General features: G+C 39.2%; 1 protein-coding gene across 1 annotated transcript; it reads right to left on the reverse strand.

Moving 5' to 3' along the window:
* Positions 1–7,091: 7,091 nt before the first annotated feature.
* MSGN1 (mesogenin 1) lies at positions 7,092–8,364 on the reverse strand. The gene has a single exon (XM_009680534.2). The coding sequence runs from the start codon at positions 8,317–8,319 to the stop codon at positions 7,798–7,800; it is 522 nt and encodes a 173-aa protein (XP_009678829.2). The 5' UTR covers positions 8,320–8,364; the 3' UTR covers positions 7,092–7,797.
* Positions 8,365–20,516: the final 12,152 nt, after the last annotated feature.

A 20,516-nucleotide genomic window follows, 5' to 3' on the forward strand; every position in this document is an offset into this window, starting at 1 on the left:
ACCTGCAGTAGATCTTCCTTATCGTCCTTTCTAGAAAAAATTGTTCAGCTTTGCATGTGCTCTAATATGTGTTTTGATTCCATAATTATTGCTTGAAAAAACACCTTCATCTTGCCTTTTCTTACAGAGGTAAGAATTGATATCTGTTTAAGTTTGTTTCCTTAGATCCAACCCTCTGAGCTTCTTCAGTGTGTTTGCATATGCCAGGACCTTCCCTGCCTACCCTGGGACAATGAAGTGCGTGTAGAGGTGTGTGCATGCAGTAGCATGGATGTAGCCAAACTGCCAGCCAGCCTAGCTATAGGGCTAGAAAATGAGCCTTCACCCCATTTCCCTCTAGCAGGATATGCCTAGCCTAAGGATAGGTGTGACCTTGAGTGTATGAGCTTCATGAAGAAGGCAATATCACATCTGTAGCTGTGCCTCCAGAAGGAGTTTTCCAAAAGAGAAGGCTATCATGCTGAGTCTTATTTTATTACTCCAGTAGCAGGTACAGATTAAAGCCATGGAGCTATGAGGTGCAGGTATGTTAGAAAGGGGAATAAAATAAAAGTTCAAAACAAGCTTTGACAGGTCAATGTGCCCAGTGCTTTCTCCTATACTAACCCCAATGGGTTAAACGCTAGGTATGCCTCTGACTGGTGGCATACCTCTAATATGCTGCCAGTTTTGTCCCTAACATAGTACAAATGGAAGCACTTTAAGTGGAATGGTGATTTCCTCATATGCTTTACATTATGCTGATTGTCTGCTAAGAAATGAGACCTATATGCAACGCTTCCTCCGGGTGGGCGAGCTCCAAGTTTCACCTGCCGTGAGAGTGCTCTAACAACACGACATGGGCTACTTTGGGTAGACTGAGCTGCCTTCTTCCCTCCTAAAGCTGCACAGAAAGAACACAGCAGCCTAGAAGCTGGCACAAGAACGGGAGCATGAGGTTAGACAACCTATTTTATGCTGTTAACTCATCCTCTGTTATGGGTGTTTTGTTCCTTTTCCAAACAGAGACTCAAGGGCAAAGTAGCTTAGGAATAGAAATATGCTGTTTACCATCTTGTCTCTAAGGCATCCTCACTTCTTTCATGAGATTAGTCAATATCTTGAGATCCTTTGTTTGTTGACAGGGATTTAAGAGCTGTTGAAAGGAAGAATAAATCTTATTTGAATTACTCTTTTACTTTTATGAAAGCTCTGTTTAGCATCATTTTGCAAAGTGTAAAATGGCCATACTAGCTATTAATACCACTTTTTAGTGTTTTGGAACATTCAAGGAGATTCTGCTCCACGATTGGACGAGGATTTGCATTAACCTTTTTCCCAGGCTTTCCAACTGCATGTAAAACACACAATCTCATTTGAAAATCAGCAAAATCTTTTAAAGGAGACACGACACTAGTAGTTCTCTCTCCACCTCAAAGGTATCTGTTTATACTAAAATTCAGGAACTGCTTTCCTGGTTTTATATATAAAAAGGGGGGGAAAATCCTCTTCAAGTGTCGATTCAACACCTCTCTGCCTTTTAAGTGGATATTTTATGACCACATGCTTTTCCCCCTGGTATTTGGGATGTTATTTTTATACCTCTGTTAACAAGTTGAAAGGAGATCAATCTTCTTTGTTTATGCTTAATGTCTTCTGCACTTTCAACAGGTGAATGATAAAAGTCTAAGGGGGAAAAGTCTGGTGTGATTTGTTTTTATAGGAAAATAGAAACAATAACAAAAGTGTACTGCAGACAGTTACTTCCACTTGCAATAAATGGTGGTAAATCAGTGATACAAATAGCCTCATTATGTTTGGTCACTGATAGACATAGAGTTCATTTTTGCTATAGTCTGCATTAGGCAACATGGCTAATATATATATTTTAAGTGTAGGCTACTTTGGTCCTTTAAAACAGCAGAAACTTTTAGCTGAATGCTGAAAAAACTAAGAATGAGAATCTATTTTCTAGACCAATTTACTTTTTTTATTTTGGTATGTTGTAGTGCTTTCTGTTTTAAACCTCAATATCTGCAGTAGAAGAGTAAGTACCATGTACCTACATTCACATGAAAACATGGTCCAGCAGTAAGCTAATGATTTGGGAAGTCTGGGTTCAAGTTCTGGCTTCTATCACAAATAAGTTTAATAGCCTTCTGCTAGTTTATTCCATCCGTGTCATTTCTTTAAGTAAAAAAACGTAAAGCTAGGATGACCAGATTCCCAAATCTAAGACTGACAAGTACTTCAAAATCAATACTTTAAAACATAAGCGGGCTGAATCAGTCTCCTTACCCCAATCTGCATAGTGATAAGGGCAAACCTAGGCTGATGTTTCTGTGCAACAGAAACGAAGTCAGACGCTTAGTGAAGGAGGAGGTCCAGATGGATCTAACTCACTGAAAACAAGCTGGAATATTAGGAGCTAGGACTTCTCCCTATGACTCATTTTCCATCTCTAAAACGTGGCAATAGCATTTGTTGTTGGATGATAGACACGATAAGGCATTAGAGGAAGTCAGATGTCGGCCCATCAGAAGCTGGGGCTATACGTACATATGTGTGTCTGTAGACATACATCATCTTGCAAACTACTACCCTGCTGCCTTATAGGGAAGGCCTTTGACCTCCCTAGGTAGGGCAGCTCCACAAGCCTTCTATCTTATGCGTTAGCAGCTTTCCCCCAAGGAATCTGCCAAGGCCTGTTAGAGGGAGGCTATCTTCCCTCAAAGCACACCTATGTGCAGCCCAAATGTGTAACCATAAAACTTCTTGGCACCTATGTGGTGCTTCTCAGTTTAGAATTTCAAAGCACTTTATGCAGGCCAGGCTCCCCCTGCTTTCGTGAGGGGGTGAGCTCTGCAGCTCCATAGACATACAGTGAGGGGTCACCAGGAGAGCATGTTCCAAATGCTATCTTTTAATGACTGAAGAATATTCCCTCGGAGGCAGAATAGAACAGAATCTGAATGGGGAATAGTACGTGACCACCTTACCATCTTCCATGTCTATCCAGGCTGTTGTACCCGTTTTACAGAGAGTACAGCAAAGCTGTCGCTTGCCTGAATTCAAAAGGAAGGCCTGCCCTGGAGATGAGAGCTGTACAGGTCTCCCAAATGCTGGGCTAATGTCCTAACTACCAGACTCCCTCTCTTCCAGAGGCGTGCTCTCTCCTAAATAAAGTAGCATCACGTATTTCTAGCTTCATCAGAGCAGCCGTTGGTCTCTGTGAGGTAAAAGAAGAAACTGAAAGCCTATTGTCCTACGAAAGCAGCAATGATCCCCTTCAGCAGCGCCAGGTGAATGGCCTTCAGCACAAAGGAATTATTTTGTATAACATCCTTTCTACATAGCTATCTGCTCTTCCCTGCCTAATTCCGTTGCAATAAAAAGCAGGGAAAAGTGACAAGCCAGAACCATGAGGAAAACTTTCCAAGGGTTCTACAGTTCAGATGCCTCTGGTCCCTGCCCCGTGATTCATCCAAAACGAAAGCAGCACTGCTTTGAACTAAAAGAGCAACTCAGCAATGCAGCTACTGACTTCCAGGCTTTTTACTAATTTGGTGCTCCTCTTCTGTGTGTGTGTGGTGTGTGTTTTTTTTTTTTTTGGTTGGTGGGGAGTAGGGGTGTTCCCCTCCATCTTTTCTGCCTGAGGGCTACTTCTGCCTTCAGCCTGCAAGCTGTTCTACTACATTGATCTTCTGTGTTTTCGGACAGGCATAGCCTGTGCAGAGTCTATACTGTTTGTCTCTGGCTTAAAACAAAAGCATGTTTGTAATGTCTGGGAGCACTTGTTAAGAGTCAAAATACCTACAGCTAGTGTGCAGCAACCAGTTTTGGGAACATCAGATGGAATAATGGTCTGATCAGTAAACTGGAAATGAAGGAGCTGTATGTAGTTCAACCAGATGGCCAGGTTTCCAGATCTCCAGGCTTTTTCTATGATTCTAAAATGTTTTTGTGCATCTCTGCAGAAGATCTTGTAAAGTTCTGCTCTGTTCTTCCTACTGTCTTTGTCCCTCCTCCGTATTGTATTTGAGCACTTACTTGCTGTACTTTCATGGCTATTATCACTCTTAAAGCGTGATCTGAAATATCAGTTTCTTGCATGAGAAAATTTTGAACGCATTAGAAGATCATGCTTTGATTTTCCATTCTTTATTCTCTGTGCTCCCTCTTCATGTCAGCGAAGCAATTTGACTGATATGGAAAAGGTAGTAATATGATTTGGGAGAAGTCTTAAAGCCGTGAGAGTTCCTGTCATTGTACTGGACTGCCCTCAGTTCTCTTTCATAAATCTCTCTTTTTTTGGGATGGCAAATAATTCCAACCCTTAGGCAGAACAGAATTTAATTCCTTAGCCCCGGGCTTTCGATGACCGTTGGGCTATTCTTAGCTTTACTGCTATTTGAAATGTTCATATGTTAAGAAAAGATACCTATATATGAAAGAGATTTTATATTTCTGTGACTTATGCAACTGTTAGACTTTCTGTGAGGTTCTGCTCTTCAGTCTTTGTTTTATGGATTAATATAAAGTTGTTATTGGATTTGAACAAGGCTTTATGGACCCATATATTCAAAATAAAGGCACTGACCTCTGTTAGTAGAACTTACTGAAATCTACTACTTGGCAAAATGCAGTCTACAAAGGTCATGGGATCTAAAATGGGAATGTAAATATTGAATGTTTGATTATTTCTGATTTTATGTCATGGATACGAAAACAGTGTTTTTGGATTTTTCAATCCCAAGTAGAGACAATAGCTCCTGCTTCAGTGCTGTACCTATTATTGGAAACAGGCCTTCCTGAAAAATTCACATGCCTCATTCAGTAGACTAGAAATGGTGCTGGTGTAGGAAGAAGTTTCATTTCCCCAGGAGGAAAAAAAAGCATGTTTATAGTAAAAAGCAGGTAAGAATAGTAAAAAAAAAAAAGTGAAAACTAGCATCTAACCAACTGAAAAACTATGAGCTTTCCACTTAAATATTTTTTATATTTATATATAAATAATATATATATATTCTCTTCTGTAGTTGTTAGCACCATGGTTTAAAAGCAGCTGCCAGCAGTGCCATTTAGAACAAACTAGCCTTGACATTCTTGCCTATGGTCATATGGTTAGATCTCCTCTGCTGGAGAAGGGGACTTAATCTCCGTCTCTTTCACATCAAGTAAATAACCTGAAGTCCTGGGGATAAAGGAAAGGGAAAAGATGATCTATTGGAGTTCAAAGAACTCTAAAGCCACACCAATGGCCACTGGCTTTTCAGGACTACAGAGTAGCCTCTGGCACAGTGTAGTTTACTTGTACAGAAATAGTAAATGGGTCCTTCTGAAACTCTAATCCTTTGCAGTTAGTTAGAGGTGTTGCTCCATCTTAGAAGCAATAGGAAGACAGGAAGAGGGAATCTGCAGGAAACCAACAAGCTTGCAAGGACTTTGGCTTCTGCTTTCTCTGGGGTGGCTGGAGATGCTGAACCTGAGCCACTCCTCAGGTCTACAAGGTACCTGCTGCTTGGGCAATTCTGCATACAGCCCTATCAAGCTTCAGGGTTACTTAACTGGGTCCTGGACAACAGCCTCCTGAAGTCATTAGCTCATATCATCTTCCTTACCTGAAAAGCTGAAAAGCATAGTCATTACTTGCAGTTTCAGGTGTGGAAGATTTAAAGAGCAAGGTTAAAAGCCTTTCCAAGCATAGATTGATATACCTGTGTATGATGATGCTCTATAAACAACATCACCAGGAATAATGGAACTGTCTTCACATGCATCTGCTGGTGATTTGCCAGCCCTAGTGAGCACGTGCTCCTTTATAGCTATCAGCTGCAGTGAAAGTCTTCTCTAAAAGAATGTACTTAAGATCAGACTTTCAGGTCTGGTTCTGCAGCAAGGTTCCATGGCCACGTTACTATTTCAATTCCTTGAAATGCGTGAGGACTGCATCCAAAACAATCCAGATAGATAGGCTTCAGTATCTGTGAGGCTTTGCATCTGCTCAAATCTGGATCACTTGTACAGGCTTATAGTAACAAATGCTACACCCTTGCTGAAACATTAAAGCTTGTGAGAAATCTAAGATGGGTTAAAGCAAAACAGAAGTGTATGGGGATACCCTTAAATGTAGTAGCTTCTTGGACTGACAGAATTACCTGCATAAATTTGAACTTAGCTGCTTTTTTCAGATACTGACGAAATTCAGACTGAGTACTGCAATATGCACGTATCATGTGAGAAGAGTATTGAGTCAGCTTACGCTGAGCCTTAGAGAAAAAAAATGTACGAAGACCATTACATTTCATTGCAAACAAACAAATAGAGAACGTGAACAGAAAGAGGAAAAGAAAAAAGAGAAAGATGCAAAAAATTTTAGCTTTGTAGTGCTCTGTGACAGGATATATCCATAAACAAACCATCTGCCCAACACCAATGTGCTGATCTATCCATCTTGGTGAGAGAAGCCTGTTCCCTCCCAGCTGCTGCTCCCTATGCCTTACAGCTCTCTGTGGAGGAAAGACCTTAATCAGCTCCACACAACCCAGCCCTGCAATGCAGTAATGCACCACCTCTTCTCCAGGTTTTGCTCCTCTCCATGCATTTCTGGCCTCAGAGAGTAGAGTCTTTCAGCAGAGCGCAAAGTCTTTCAAACCAATCTGCAATGAGATCTACAAAGCAACCCATTTTTGTGTAGTGCAGTGAGACCTGCATGACATTTATCAGATGAAGGTCAAAGTAATAAAGATTTGGACTATTTCCCGGTTTGTTGGAATTTGGGGGGTTTTATGTTTCTTTCTTCTGTTTTAAAGGATTGTTGTTCACCACGGCAAGCAGCTGATCTGACAGCTTTTAGTAGAGGAAACCTTATGGTTACTGGAGACCTTCTAGGTTTCAATACACTTTGATGGTAAACTTTGCATCTTTCTGATACCTGATCGTTTCAAGTCAACCAAAGAGAAGGAAGAGGAGAAATAGAACTAAATCTAGTCTTATTTCTTGTAGCAGTCTGATGTGAAAAAGTATGAAATGTGAAAATTTAGCGGACACTGAAGCAAGGAGAGGGGTTATACATTAAATACTGAAATATGATATGTTTCTGCATATATTAAAAAAGAAGATAGACTTTATCAGCAAACATCTATACAAAATGTCAGTTTGTTCATATTTCATTTCCAACATTTTGTGGTCATCAGTTATTAGATTATACTTATTTATCAGATATATAATGCAAGATACAGAGCATGAGAGTTATTTATTCGATTATGAGTAAAGATTTTCTTAATATTACTTAATTTCTTGATTTTAGATACAGTAGAAATGTGGATAAATAGACAAAGTTTGAACTAACTATGCATATTCTTCCTTGTCCTAATATTAAAGTGCCTACAAATCAATACACTTAGTATTCCTATAGTGTTGTTGGTATATACTTTTTTAAAATTCACTTTACCACTGTCCTTACTAAACAGAAGATCAGTCAGAAGAGTGATACGTACATCCTGGTAGGATCAGTTGGGTTTTTTTGACTTTTATATTAGACTACATTTAATATTTCTCAAACGCTCATTATTAAAAAGCAAGACATAAAAAAGCAAAAAGCAAGACTTGCATGACAGCAACCTGCAGCTCAGGTTTAGGTAATCCTACATCACCTTCCAGCACTCCATCCTATGTACAATGACCCTTGTGCTCCCTCTCTCCATCCTCCTCCCCTACGCCACACCATGATATTCTTGCGAGGAAGAATTTTCGCTGGATTTTTTTGTAAAGACAGAGAATCACAGCTTTCCAGGGACAGGTTCTTCAAGTCGGGGCCTATGCCCGTTTCACGCTGTTCAGAAGATCCGTCAGTTCACTGATATACTTGATGGTGTATTTCAGGGTCTGTATTTTGGTGAGAGGCTGGCCTCTCTGGCTGTAGACAGGAGGCAGGTAATTGCGCAGAGTGTGCAAAGCCTCTGCTAGAGTCCTCATTCTCAGCTTCTCCCTCTCGCTGGCTTTTCTTCTGCGCTGGGCTGACATGCGAACCTTGCTGCCCTTGGGGAGCCGGGCCTGTCCGGGGCTTGGCAGGTAGGCGGCAGGGAAATCCTCCAGGCTGTATCCTACCAAGCTGCTGCTGCTGCTGCTGCTGTGGTAGGGGGTCTCGATCGCCGTCGGGCAAGGGGATGGAGAGTAGGACTCGAAGGAAGGAGCTGGAGATAAGCTGTGAGGAGACGAGATCTGGTTCAGCTCAAAAGCCCCTGTATTGTTTTTCCAGTCCCAGGGAGTTAAGCAGACAGGATGCTCCGAACCCAAACCATCTTCCATATTTATCAAAGTCTCGTGCAATTTGTCCATTGTGGAGGAGCGCCTGGGAGAAGCAATTCCCTCTGCCGGCCGGCAAAGGATGAAGCCTCCAGCTGCGGGGACCTTTTTATGATAGCGGGAGGAAAGTGACAAAGTGGGAACGCGGCTTTGGTGAGAGGAGTTCAAAGGAGAGCCACAAGTGCTAGGATGGAAAATGAACTCCTGATGTGCTAGTTTCTTCTCAGTGATAATTATCAACCTTCAGCTAAAAAGCCTTTAAGCTAACAGGCAACAGTGAGAAAGGAGGAAAAAACATTATCTTCTTGTAACTAAACCAATTAAGGCTGCACATCTCCATTTAACATTGCGCTGGGGGGATGAGCAGGGGAGAGGAAAAAGCAAGCTATCAATTTTTAAAAACAGTTTGCAAACACAGAATTTAAAGCTAACACAAACTCTGGATTAAAACAAGAGCCCATTTTCTGTGTAACTCAAAGTAATGGCACTACTGCAGCGATAAGTTGATCCATACTGGCTGCTTAGAAGGTATTCTCTCATTATCTGTGTCTTAAAAATGAAAGTCAGTGATAGATTGCTTGCATTTCTGTGTGCTCTAGCTCTGGGGCTTTCCCCTCATTAGATTACAATTTCTCTTTGGTTTTCAACAGGAGAAAGGAAAAGCAGTTCATTCCCTGTAGTCTGTAAGTTCATTCACCATTTTAAATCATGAGCTGAAAAACAGAAAATCAAAGCCAAAGTAAGTCCTACATAAGAAAGATGCAGAAAAAATATATTAAAAAAAATTGGCTAAGAAATGCACGATGCATAAACGTTGGGCCCAGAAACGTGTTTTACCCAGAAATTTATTCAAAGTTCTAGCAAATACATCAGACTTATAAAAGAGAACTAAAAACTAATTACGTAAAATTCTCTACCTCTAGAAATCCTTTCTTCTACCAAAAAAAGTCTTTTCTAGCCAATACTGAAAGCAACAGTGAAGATATATCTTAGTAAGTTTAAGTGGAAGTCTATGTCCTATAAATTAATAGCATTAATAAGGAACACTTCTTGTCTCTAGGTCTCAGAACGGTTTACAGATGATTAATGATCCCTATCACTCTGGGGAAACGGACAAGCAGAGGCAAGAAGTAACTTGCACAGAATCACACAGTAAGTCATTAGGAGAGCTAGGAAAACTCTCCAGAACTACTGGGCTGTGCAGCCGCTGAGCAACTCCACTGCCAGCCATGACTCCATATCAGCCCATTGTTATGGAAGTAAAATACAAGAAAAGGAAAAGAAGTCGAGAAAGAGTGTTAATCTGGAAGAAAGAAAGGAAATTAGGATTTGTTTCAGAGATTCCTTCTCTGTAACTATTTCTGTATGCACTGTCACCCAGTCTGAAAAAGGTGATGAGATGCCTCTGAAACTCATATAGCCAAGGAAAGCTGAAACTTCTTGCAATAAGTCATTTCTTTATGTTTGTGAAATCCTAACTACAATCATTAAGGGAAAAAAAAGTGTATTCCAATTAGGGGCCAATTCAATATTCTCTGAAGTCCTTAGGAAGACCCTCATAGATTCTTGAGTTTTAGATCAATATGTTGGGAAGTAGCTAGTGGGAGAATTACTGTTTTTATGCTGAGAGAACCACAAGGCGAAGGCAAAGGGTTTCAGCGGTCTAACCATGCCCGAGACAGGTTAAATATATATATATATCCTCTGTAGAAATTCAGAGCACAGCTTACTGCAGTCAGGATTTCTTTGGGTTTTATAGTTAGCCTATTGTATTCTGAACTCTCATTTACTCTTTCTTTAAGGAAAATGAGCTGAAATAATCATAAGAATCACAAACACCTGCTACAAATTAAAATTAAGATCGTATGAACAACAGGTATTTTTTGTGACTTCCGGAGAATTGTGTGACTATCAAGCAATGGTCACAAGGTCACATGTTAGGCACAAAGTCCAATTCAGCATAAATAGGTGACTCATTTTTGTCCCAATTCGAATCTCTCCCCCATTCTATTTTTCCTCTTTTTCTCCCAATATATGTGTTTCATGGTGCCGTTTCTATTTCACCTCTGCCCTGCTTTTATTTTATGTCTTTTTCTTCCTTGGTAAATGCAATAATTAAAAGACCACAAAGGGAGGAAAAATCTGAAGGGGGCAGAGCAGGAACTGCCAACAGGGTGAGCCAAGAAGAAAGAGATTCCAAATATATTTATCTTTTAGATAAATATATATATAAACTGTTCTGCTCAATAGTTTTGATTAGAGAATCAAATGTTAAGCCCTTAAACGCAGCCAAACTTAGAAGAAAAAATGTCACAAAGTCACTTGTTCGCTGACTATAAACAGTGCATGTTGACGGTGAATTTACCCTCAGTTTGTGGGTAAATCATAGGAAATATTGTTCAGACGCCAAAAGCAAAAAGATTTTGTGCATGTTCAAGATGCCATTGCTGTAAATGGCAAGTGAACACTTCCAACTTTCATCTCTGTATACCAATATGCAGAGATTGCGATGCGATTAGGCAAGGGAAAGTAATGTAAATTACAGTGATATAGCTATTTACTGTTATTTTCTTATATCTTAAGGGTAAGCATTTAAAGCTATCAAGGCAGGATATTAGAGCATGTAGACAATGGATCTGGTTGCATGAAAAATCTCTGCCTCCTACAAACCTATATGCTCTTATAAAGTGACACAGGCAAGAAAAAAATACAGGCTTGTCTATATTAATAAATAATGCAGGGCTAGTGCTTGTGCCGGAAAATTGACTCACAGTTGTCCAGCTGGCTTGACTGTTAACACTTGGCACTATTTTAGTTTGGACCAACTGGTTGCCTGACTATGGTGCAGAGGATGGCATAGGCCACCCAGGTGTGTGGTAAGGAAAGGGACTTTGCCCATATCAAAGCCAGCTTGGCCATAGCCCTTGTCTTCAGAGCTAGAGAATGGGCCATGACCTCATTTAGTCTGTAAGTATAGATTTAACCAGAGGTTCGATTTCGAATAGTAACCTGCCTTTTTTATCCACAGCACCTAGGTTCCCCAAATTCGCTCATATTAGGTGTGTTACAGTTTTGGTTAAGTCAGGAAGCTATGTGAGGTCTCTCTGCCATCGCAGTATGATCCACAGCCTATTTAAGCCAATAGAGTCTCATGTTATTTAGCTGCTTTTGGATTAGTTCATTTGGACAGCTGTTAAGTTTCTACTTGTGAGCATGAGGATCCTGAGTTAGGAAAATACCTCCCAAACTACAGAGAATTACAATAGGGAAAAATTACTGGAAATTGTAGAGCAGTTCACAGTGTTGTTTTACAGTAGGGCCTTGAACAGTACCGTAGGGAAGAAGTCATGGCTGAAGTCTGGATACCAGGTTTATTTTCTATACACTACAACTGTGTGATATTCTTTCACTAAAGAGCCAAGCGTATCTAGTATTTCAGGTGGCACCTTCCTAGAATGCAAATACATGCAAAAAAAAGTGTTTGCGATCTATATTTTAGATAGATCCACTTCTCACAAACTGCAGGGATTCCCTTTTTGTCTGTCAGTAATGTCAACACACTGAAGGGTAGTGAGATACAAGACTAACACCAACAAAATACTCACTGACACTTAAAAAATGATAAGGTATTTTCTGCTTGACTGATAGTTTTGGTTTCCATCTCAGTAATTTATTCTGCAATATAAAGGCTAACACTTTAATCGTCATCTCCTTTAAAATGAAGGTTCCTTACTCATTTTTCTGACTATAGTACAGAAAGGAGGAGAAGCAAAAATATGCATGGATGGAGCAAAAACTTTTCTATTAAAAAAAAAAAAATCATAAAACAGAAAATGTTTAGAGCTTCCATAGGTTCCATAGGTGTCTGGTGTAGGATTTAAATTTCAAGTTGTCCAGGTAATCACTGTCATCCATGAATATAGTATAGTTACTTATGTATAGCTATTTAAAATTCAATTACCCTTTTTTCTGTAAGTATTCTAGAGTATATTTTCTGAAAGCTTTGAGAATAGTAGGGGGAACAGACATTAAACAATGAAAAAAACATATCAGATAAGAAAAATGGTATAAGCAAGCTGAGACTGAATAAACAAGATAAATGCATTTGTACAACACTAATTCCTTAATAGATCTCATTAGAATTAGGACAAAAGTCCAGTCTTATTTTATTGACAAGAAGCAGGTCATGCAAATATCCTTGTAGATCACTTAGGTGACAAGGTCTTGTTTTATAATTTGTACCATGAAAAAAAAATCTACATCCCGAAAGCTTTTAAAGACACTTTGCCTCTTATTCAACAGGAGGTATCTGAAGTGTTAGCTGCTGCCCCTCACACTCGTTGTGGAGGTGGGTGTTACAAAACTTGCTTTACAGAGGAGCGGACGAGCGAGTGAGTCACCCGTACACCCGATGTCGAGCCAGCAGCTGCAGGTCTCATTTACTTCCACAAACGCAGCAGGTGTTCAACACTTCTGAAAAGTAGTTTTGAACGCCTCACTTTATGCCCAAGCTGGCAATAAGGGAAGAAAAGAATCTGCCACGTTTTGTTATCCAGAGTCACCTTAGCCACTAGGCTATGCTTCTCTGCCTTGAAATGCTTCCCCTTCATTTGGGCTTTTATTCATTTATTTATTTATTCAGTAGACTTTGTTGCTTCTTTTTCGTTTCCTGCTTGTGAAAGAGGGTCCAGTGTGGGTCTGATCTCAGTTGACACAAATAAAATTTCTAGGTGAGCAAGCTGGGCTGTGCCGGCAGATATTGTGTCAGCAAATACATTTTTTCTTTTTCTTTTTGTTTTTTTTTTAAGGTCAGTACGCCAAAAAAACATGGATGAACAGCTAGTAAACAATTCCTAGAGGGAAAGAAAGCAGTAAGAGAACCAGAACTGATCCTGAGTCCAGAGCTGTGAAAGAAAGCCCGTAGCCCTTACTGCAATCGGTGAAAACCATGTGTGAATTGGATCCCCAATTGTTATCATCATCTTTGGCCAAACAACCTCAAATACTGTAAATAGGATGAGGGAAAACGCTATTATTCATTTGCAGTGGGAACAGATATAGGCCAGTTCTAGCACAGTTAAAGATCCCAGCTGAAACAGTACAACCCTTTAAGGTTCTTAGGGCCATAACTCCAAAATAACAGATTAAAACCCTGCTCACAGAAAAGAAATTTCAAGTAAGTATCATCGATTACACTGGGGCTTTCAGCAGTCACAAGCATCTCTCTAGAGTTTCATTTACAGAATCAGGACCTATGTATTTGCTTTACATCCTCAAATGTAGGGTATTTGATCCTCCAAATAGTGGCAGTCTCTACTGACTGAAAAGTGACATCACTCTGCAATTTATTTAAAACATGTGATCTCCAAGCAACTGGCTTCCTAGATGAAAAGGCCTATGTGTGGAATTTACACCTATTCACCTTTTAAGTAGGGAGTTTACTACCTAGTGTTTTTCAGCTGATATTTAGGAATGTCTTTTTAATACCCCTGTTAACAGAAGTTGAAAGGAGGTTAGACTATGTGGTTGGTCTTTAATGTCTACGAGCTATTTCAGCAAGAAGGAAAGGGTAAAGTTGGAGGAGGAAGTCTAGTGTGGCTTATTTTGCTCAGAAAATGAAAAGTAAAAGATCCTATCAAAATAATATAAACTTTTTAGAAAGAATAACTTCATCATCTGATAGTGAAGCTTCTTTATATCAGCTTTCAGATTTGTTTTTAAAAATGATGGTCTCTTGTAATTTAAGCTGATATATTTCAAAGCTTTTTGGGGGGTAGGTGGAAGGTTATCTATTGCAAATATTTCATGACCATCAACAATGACTCATTTGCTATCCAAATACATAAGTTCAAGTTTAATAAATGATAAACTACAGTATAGTTTATTTCCAAGTGTGTCTTATACTCTTTTCATGAGCACCTGGATGACTATTTTTGCCATGCCTGACAGTGGTTTCAAAGGGCATTTTTTAGAACTGTGAGAGCACCTAAGGGTCCCAGTCAGAGTTCAAGGTTGATACTCTTGTTTTCCTGCCATTAGTGTGATCTTTTGTGCCCTGTGCAATAAATAATAGTTCCTTTTGCAGCGTGATGATTTTCAAAAACAGTCTTAATCTTACAAGAAACTCCAATAGCATTAAAAGCTCAGCGGTGATTATTTCTAGTCACGTTGCATATCTGAAGCTGAATGTTCGTAAAGGGGGCTATTTTTCAATTGCTCTAATTACATTTCAGCTCAGTCTGTTCCTTTTCACTCAGCTAACTCCCTCATCACTGTCTGTTCATTTCTTCTTCCATGTCCAAGCACTGATGTGCGGAATTGCTGCATGCCACTAACAGAAACTGTTTCATTTCAGTGTTAAATGAGGTTATGCTCTCGGCACAGCTTGCAGCTCCATTTGATAATTGTAAAATGGATCAATATTCTAGGGTAAGAGACAACGCACAAATGTTGGGTTACAAATGTTATTTAGTTGTTACATATTTTTCCTGTTGAAATACAATGCTGCATGTCTGTTCCAAGCTATCGCTCACAAACATGTGCTTAACTGGTGGGTGAGGACCATTGATTTTAAACAGCAAGCACAAACTTTTTAGTAAGCTTCTAAATCTTAATTTTAATCGCACTAAATTCCACAAAAGAATAAGTTTATCTTTCAGTCTACTGATGAACAGAAATGTAATATTAAGTATATTTTTCTGCATATCTCTAAATACTTCCATGAATTTTGCCTAACAAATTAAACTCAATGTTATAACTGTTCCCTGCATGTATCTGAGTAAAATTGTTCCTCTTTGTATACAGGTAAACTTTGCACGCTCAGCAAGTTTTCAGACTAGATCAGATTGGGGGAAGTCATTAATATGTTGGAGAGCAGTACTGCCATTCAGAGGCACCTGGATGGCCTTGAGAAATGAGGTGACAGGAATCACACAAAGTTCACCAAGCGGAAATGAAAACTCCTACACTGAACAGGATAACGCTATGCAACAGAACAGGCTTGGGGTTACTGGCTAGGAAGCAGCTTTGCAGAAAAAGGCCCGGGAGTCTGGTGGCCAGCAAGTCAATTAAGAATAGCATGTCCTCATAGCAAAGCAGGCCAAGTGCATCATGGCCTGCGTTAGCAAGAGGTTTGATGCATTTGCTTTTTCATCCTCTAATTATTTCCTTTATACTTCTTGATACCGAAAGTTGAATGTTATGTCTTTTTTTAACATGCCCTGCCCATATAAACCATATATCTCTGTTCATCTGCTCAGTGGCAAGGGTAAATCTACTGTAAGAAGCAGGGAGCATTCAATTATCCCCTTGAAACAGGCTTTTGAGGAAGTCCAAAGCCCAAGTTATAGAATAAATAGTTGCAGTAGTTACAGACAGGGGCTCAGTTAAGGTTCTAAAGTTGCAAGAAGCAATTATTTTCATTTGTATTTTTAAACCACAGGAGAAAATAAAAAACTAAATTCTTACAGAAGAACTTATGTATAGGCCACTGAATTAAGGTTATTAATCTATTAGGTCAAATAAAGAGAAGATAAAATGAAGAGAAGGTAAAACGGAGAACTAGTGGGAAAAAGGGATTACTAGATTAAATTCTTAGCTTGCCTTCACTCTGAGAGCCCATTTGACTGCATGCTGCTGGTTTCCCCTTCACTATGACGAGACACAGACATCTGTTTTGCACCCTGGTTAAGTTCCTGCTTAGTTAATGGTAATTGGGATGTGTAAAATAGGGGCTTGCATGAATAAGCAGGTAGATTTTACAAAAGCAGGTATGCAAATCTCGAGGGCAGCTGGCGCTGGCTAAAATTCTGCTTCTTCAGGGCCCAGTTTGCTGTAAATGAGAGAACAAGAAAGCACTGGCAGAACAATCAAATAGACATGTAATCAAGGCACAAAGGTTCTGTTCTCAGTCCTGCATGATTTTAAAAAGACCCTGTCTTCTGCTCCCGCTCCCCTAAATCTCTCCCTGCCTTAAAGACTGACCGTGCCAGGGTATGGATTATCTTTCTGAAGAGGTCTTCTACTTGATGGCTACTACAGTGGACAACTTAAAGCTTGTGACGCTGTCCTATTATAAATTACTGTATAAAATTGAGACAGTATCAGACAACAATTAAATTCAGATTCTCCTGACAATACTGCTTTAAAACACTTAAGCTCCTAGAGAAGCAGTTTTCTAAAGTAAATACTAACTGGCAAATGGGACGTAATCAGGAAAAAGGAAAAAAAAAAAAAAAAAAAAAGGAAGGAATCTTAAATTTCCCTGACATTGACCTGACCTGTCAGGCTGATGCATGTTCATCAGTCTTTTGCTCTTATCTGATATCTGACATTCTCTGATGAGTTGAAAGCAAAGTAACACAGATGGATAGCTCACTCTTTTGAAGACCAAAATGTACCAGTAACTGATTTTTCAAGTACATTCAACTTGAAGTTAACTCTTAGAACATACTCTTCTAAGAGTTAGCTCTTAGAATTTCTTTTAAAGAAGAAGGAGGAAGAAAAAGAGGTCAAAAGGGCTACTGGGGAGTCCATATTAGTGCATATATAAAGTCAGCTAACATTTACATAGTCCCTGCTACTTGCAATGTACCTCAGACAATGACTAATCAATACTCATTATACAGCTTTAAAAAGGCTGACTATTCCTGGGGGCAGCCACATCCTCCCAACTGCAACACACAGCCTAAAGCCAGCTGTTTGGCCAGCCACCTACATCCTTGGAGTTTCCCTGAGAGCTCAAACAGGTTTTGCCCCTACAAGCCTCATCTTCCTTCAGAGTAAAAGCTCAGTTCGTAGAAACATCATTTGTTCGTGTCACAGGAAGGAATTTCATGCAGGCAGTTTTGAATTAGTTAACCCGGTCTACCTGGAGAATCAGCTTTAAGATGAGAATGAGATGAAGCACATAGACCTGGAATTAACCGTTATGATGCTGCAGAGAAGCTAGCTGACGGCAGCAAATTTTGGACAATCACGAAAGATCCAAGCTCCTGTTTCAAATATTCCGCTTCTGAATCCTGTGACTCCCTACTCATTTTGGAGTAAGAGAGTAAACATTAAGAACTTCCTTTATATATCCCAGGTTATATGCTTGATTTTTGCTGATGGTGCTAGTAAAGGCCTAACTTTCTTCAAGGCTTCCTCTTCCAGCCCAGAGATAATTCTCTTACCCGTAAATTACCCTAACTGCTTTAAAGTAATAAAGTAAAAATGTAAATAATGTTAAAGAAAAAGCTTCATGGTTGTCACAGTCTCTTCTTGAGTTTGCTACATATGCCAAAACTCTTGGACGGACCTATACTTTTTGCTTTTTTGCCAGTGAATTCAAAACTATCCCATAAGCCAGTCTTTACAGTTCAGTGGACATGACATCAGACTCCGTATTTCTTTAAAATATTTCATGAGGACTTTCTCTAGCTTAAAAGAAAAATCTCAAAAAAGAAATTCATACATGCTTCACCCTGCATTATATAAAGGTCACTCAAATTCAGCAATAGAATGGTATTTTCTGGCCACAAAGTATATAACTATTTTTCTAGAATACCTCCTCAGAGCAACTCCCAGAACTGTTAATGCTCCTAGATATTCCACCTGGTAAAACATGCATGTAGGTGTCTGGCCAGGGGTGCTAGCAGTGGAGGGAAAAGATCAAAGGCCTATAAATGTGTCAAACTTTCAAATGCAAATCACCTGCCATAATGCTGCTGAGAACAAATCCTTCATTATCACCATTCTGTGAAAGGCTTAAATTAGCCTGAATTGACTGAAAAGAACAAGAAAAAGAAAGCCATTTATCTTCCTGTGAGTTTTATTACCTTTTAGATTTATTTGGCTAACGGTGTAATAGCTGACTAATCAGAATATCTCCATAACAAATTCCTCAAATGATCCATAAATAAAATACGTGATCATATCATGTTGCTATTAAAATTAAGCCTAGATCTGTGACAATGGGTTATTACTAGTCAAAAGGCTCTTCACAATAAGTCTTTCTTTTTGTAATTGTCAAACTCTGAGCTGTTATGATTTATGTATTAACAGTTGTCAACTGGCTTCTTAGGTATGGGATTGGATTACATTTAGGGGACCTTTTTAACGTGCACTTCCTAAACTGTATGTTTTCTAGATAGATGTAGTACCCATCCCTACTTTAGGTTACCACTATTCTGAACATATTGTAAAATCACAGAAAGGCTGAGGTTGGAAGGGACCTCTAGAGATCATTTAGTCCAACCCTCCTGCTCAACAGGGCATATTGCCCAGTATTGTGTCCAGACAGCTTTTGAATATCTCCAAGGACAGAGACTCCACAACTTCTCTGGGCAACCTGCTCCTGTGCTCAGCCACTCTCATCGTAAAGAAATTTTTCCTTATGTTCAGAGGAAATTCATATAATTCAAGTTCGTACAACAACGTTCTTAACGGAGAGCAGTTAATATGGGAGTCTGGGAATATTTTTTATAGGTGGTTTAAGTAATATGACAGAAGTTGCCAAGGCATGCTGTTTAACTATTTGATTGATTTCATTGACTAGAAGAGCAAGAGTTAAAAAAAAAAAATTGCATTGTGTCCAATCCTTATTTTATAAGGGGAAATTCTAGCACTCTGCTTTTGTTAAACAAACAGCTTATTAAGCAAGCTTTATTGGGATCTTTGAAAGAGGATATGCCTTGATCAGAAAGCGCTTGGACAGGATGGCCGAGGGGCTGTCTGAAGGTAGCTGATGGAAGTCCTCTCAGATATCTTCAGGAAGATGTCTTCGGTGGGGGTCAGGCGAGACTCCCCAAAACACAAATGCTAGTAACTTTTATCTGCACCAGAGATGCACCTGTCTTACTCATTACCCCTGACATTTTACAAGATAAATACCTTATCACACAGAAATTCTTGTAAGATACATATTAGTGTTATTTGAGGGAATATAATTCTTTTGAAGGAATTTTTCAACTCTCTTTACAAATGTGAATACCATCAGTGCCAGATCCATTTTATATGGTTATCTTCTTCAGATTACCAATATAGGGAGAGGAAGGGTGTCTCTTTAAGGACTTAGTGGTGGGCCACAGATAACAGAACAAGCAAAGAATTAGCTTTCTTTTATGAAACCTAATAGGTTGCTATATGGAAATTAATCAGTTGTTATGGGATACCTTACAGCTCATAATTCCAAACCACTGACACCAGAGATTGTAACATAACAGGTGCTGGTAGAGTGGTGCTGTATGAGGTTTTGTGGAAAATAAAACTAATCTTGGTCTTTGCAGTTGAAAAATAAAAATAAAAATAAAACAAAACAAAATGGAAAATATTATTGTAAATCTGACTTTTCTTACCTCAAAATCTGCTATATGATTATCTTACTATTTTCCTATGGCACTGCGCAAAGGAATATTCATAAAACAGGACAGCAGAATAACACATACTATGAGCTTTTATGATTAGCGTACTAACAACTATAACAGTTCAAATTTCTCGATAGCAGTAATAGGGAAAAATAGAAACATACTATTAACTGAAAAAAGTATTTTCTTAGAAATCATAGACAAAAGTTATATGGCTGCAATTTTTCCCAAATATCTGTCTTGCAAATTCTAAGGAGACAGTGAACAAGAAGAGTTGAGATTTTTAGGCAAGTAGCCAAAGAAAACTCAAGAAAACAGTGCTATCATCTTTAACCAGCATGGCATATCAATAGACACCAAAACAAAAGTATATTTGTACTTGGAGATGCACAGGGACAGTCTCGTCAACTTCACTTGGACTTGAGGGTAGAAACACATAGAAATACCATGCATCTCATGATGCTCAAAAAAAAATGGATAGAGAATGCACACTACTATCTGAACATGTGCTGTAAAAGCTAGCATTTTCAGTTTAGAAAGGTAACAGGAAGGCAGGATGGACTATATGCACATTATTAAAAAATATGGTAGAACTCAGACAGAGGGAGGACAGCAGTTTTGCATAGGTTTTTACGAACACAGAGATACAGGTACTCAACTACACACATTGGAATATCTCAGGGAGTTGTTTCAAAGCTTATAACACGAGTGCTTATGAATCCCCATGGGTCCTAGGCCATCCCATTGCAGTATCTCTGGTTCCTCTGCTGTCTCTCCTGAACTTCTTTATAATATCAACAGCACCTTCCTCAGGTCTTTGATAACCTCTCATAACAAAACCACCTTCACATCCTTACATCCCATACATGCTCCATCTTTTTTGAT

This window comes from Struthio camelus, chromosome 3, assembly GCF_040807025.1.
Source record: "Struthio camelus isolate bStrCam1 chromosome 3, bStrCam1.hap1, whole genome shotgun sequence".
NCBI lineage: Eukaryota > Metazoa > Chordata > Aves > Struthioniformes > Struthionidae > Struthio > Struthio camelus.